The following is a 2,200-nucleotide window of genomic DNA, read 5'->3' on the forward strand; positions in this document are numbered from 1 at the left end:
GGTCTCGTCGTCGTCGCCTTCCACGTTACCCCAAGCCATCAACCAGACAACACAGGGCATCTTGCGCGGGTGCGGGCTCCAGGGAAAAGGCGCCGTCATCAACTTTGTCGCGTACCTCATCGTGGGTCTCCCCCTCGGGTATGCGCTGGCCTTTCCTTGGCAACTCGACCTCCCGGGGCTCTGGATCGGCATGGTGTTTGCGTTTCTGACCGCCGCCACCATCGGGCTCGGGCTTCTCAAGTGTGCGAGCATCGACCGCATCAGCGACAAAGCGGCCGCGGTTGCCAAGACGGCACGGTCATAACTTATTGGTCTTCTCGAATGTTGTGTGTTTTGGGTTCAGGCGTTGTAGTTGTGTATATGATTGGACGCGATCAGTTGTTGCCGTCCCAGTATCTGCCGAGTCGGCACTGCCTGCAACTGCTTGTATTTGCTTCATCCAGCATGCACCCGCAGTCGGAATATACTGCCAATATAACAATAGCAAAAGCTGTACTACTCTGTTCCATATTACTAGTCCTGTTTCTCTTTGAGATGGCGCCAAAATTCCAAATCTTGGAATTAGGCAGCGCGGATTGCACCAATCGAAAGCCCTTGATTCCGTCTGTACCCGTGACAATCGATGTCGTGGAACGGCTAATCCTCACTACGAACGCGATTTTTAAAAATAGGCGTGAAATCGAAAATCGGCGAGGGCCACCGTATTTGGTTTTAGTATAGGTTGGAGGATAATGGCGAAACAATCAATGCTATTTTTATTTATTTTTAGAGAGAATCGTGAAAAATCAGACCCGTAAGAATGAATTATCTCAATGGTGCCATTTTAGTGGCGGCAGTGCTCGTTTATGGCCAAGGACCTCACACCGCTTCAACGTGCCCTCGTACTGCTCGCCGTGCGAGCGCTTGCTGACGCTCAGGGTGGCGAGCGATCTACCGGTCGAATGTCTTTTATACTCTTTGGCGTTGCATGGAAGCCTCAATGGTTGTCGGATGACTCACCACGTACAAGATGCCCCACTCACACAAGGCGAAGTTGCGCAAGATCCCAGGCGCGCTTGAGCAGCTCCGGTGCGGTTCACTCGAAGCCTGGCTCGCTGCGACGGAGGCTTTGGAAGAGCTGGAGGGCAATACCACTGTCTGATTTAAGATAATTTCAAAATCTGGCCTCGCTCATTTTGTCCAATCATATCCGTTTCTTATTTTGACCAATCCCCGAAGACCACAAATGATGGTCAGGTCACCGATTTTCCCATTGGCCTATACTTTAATCAAATACGGTGGTTTCTAGAATTTTGCCCCGAAGTCACCAACTTTGAGACCACCGTTCCCAACCAAAACAAGAGTAATGGTGCTAGACAAAAATTCTTGCAAGAGTCGAAGGACACATTATTGTATAGGAACAATCCGCGTGGCGAAATTCATCTTAGTTCTCGAGCTACGACCATCCCAAGGAGAAACAGGACTAGTAATATGGAACAGAGTAGTAAAAGGCAGAACTAGGACATCTGTCTGCTCGCCTTTTTGCCGAAGCCATTCAGCCATGCGACTGTAGCACGGTGGCTTGATCCAAGATCCACTCTACCCATTCCCAGACGGTGGCAACTCCAGCGCTGCATCCAAAATGTGTCGATTATCAGTCTAGTTTGGCGCGAGCTCGGAAGCCTTCGTCCACTCCACTTTGAGCAGGGTGGGAACTGGGCAGAGTTGGACGTGGCTCGGAAATCGCGTGACCATGGATGAGATTCGCACTGGCCACTCACGTGACGGGCGCGATCTACCCGCCCATTTTTTATTCGAATCGTATGGACCAAGCGCCGCCCAAGACCTCGCGACCGCTTTGGCGCGACGAAGCGACGCAGCTCCTGCGCTTGGCACTGCCTATCGTACGCGATGGACCCCACTCGAGCACAATGCACCAACCTCTCATAGATGGCAACGTTCATCCTCGGGTACCTCCCGGGCGTCGTGAGTCTCATTTGTGTCGGTCGAATCCACCGCCCCGACGCCAAAGAGTACCTGGCGGCCGCGTCGCTCAGCGACATGTTCTTCAACGTCACCGGGTGCGTCGCTGTTTTACCTCTCCGACGGTCCTCATTCTGCTCTACAGGTTTAGCATTGGCCTTGGCCTGGCTAGCGCCATGGACACGCTGGCGTCCCAAGCGTTTGGCGCGGGCAACATCAAGCGCATTGGCATTTTGCT

The 2,200-nt window shown here is 52.6% G+C and overlaps 2 protein-coding genes across 2 annotated transcripts in view; both read left to right on the forward strand.

Annotated features, from left to right (window-relative positions):
• The window catches only part of SPRG_21948 (hypothetical protein), a gene marked incomplete at both ends in the record, with an annotated part of 1,656 nt that extends 1,352 nt beyond the window's left edge, over positions 1–304 (forward strand). The window contains one exon of the mRNA XM_012357176.1: positions 56–304. Within this exon, the coding sequence (XP_012212566.1) occupies positions 56–304 (249 nt within the window). The remainder of the gene's footprint in view (positions 1–55) is intronic.
• Positions 305–1,802: 1,498 nt separating this feature from the next.
• Positions 1,803–2,060, forward strand: SPRG_17678 (hypothetical protein; the record flags this gene model as incomplete). Its single annotated transcript, XM_012357177.1, has 2 exons — positions 1,803–1,883; positions 1,930–2,060. Coding segments are annotated over 2 exons (212 nt in total), but the record flags the coding sequence as incomplete, so codon positions are not given.
• Between the last annotated feature and the right edge of the window lie 140 nt (positions 2,061–2,200).

The sequence above is a fragment of the Saprolegnia parasitica genome, assembly GCF_000151545.1.
Source record: "Saprolegnia parasitica CBS 223.65 unplaced genomic scaffold supercont2.771, whole genome shotgun sequence".
Taxonomy (NCBI): Eukaryota; Oomycota; class Saprolegniomycetes; order Saprolegniales; family Saprolegniaceae; genus Saprolegnia; species Saprolegnia parasitica.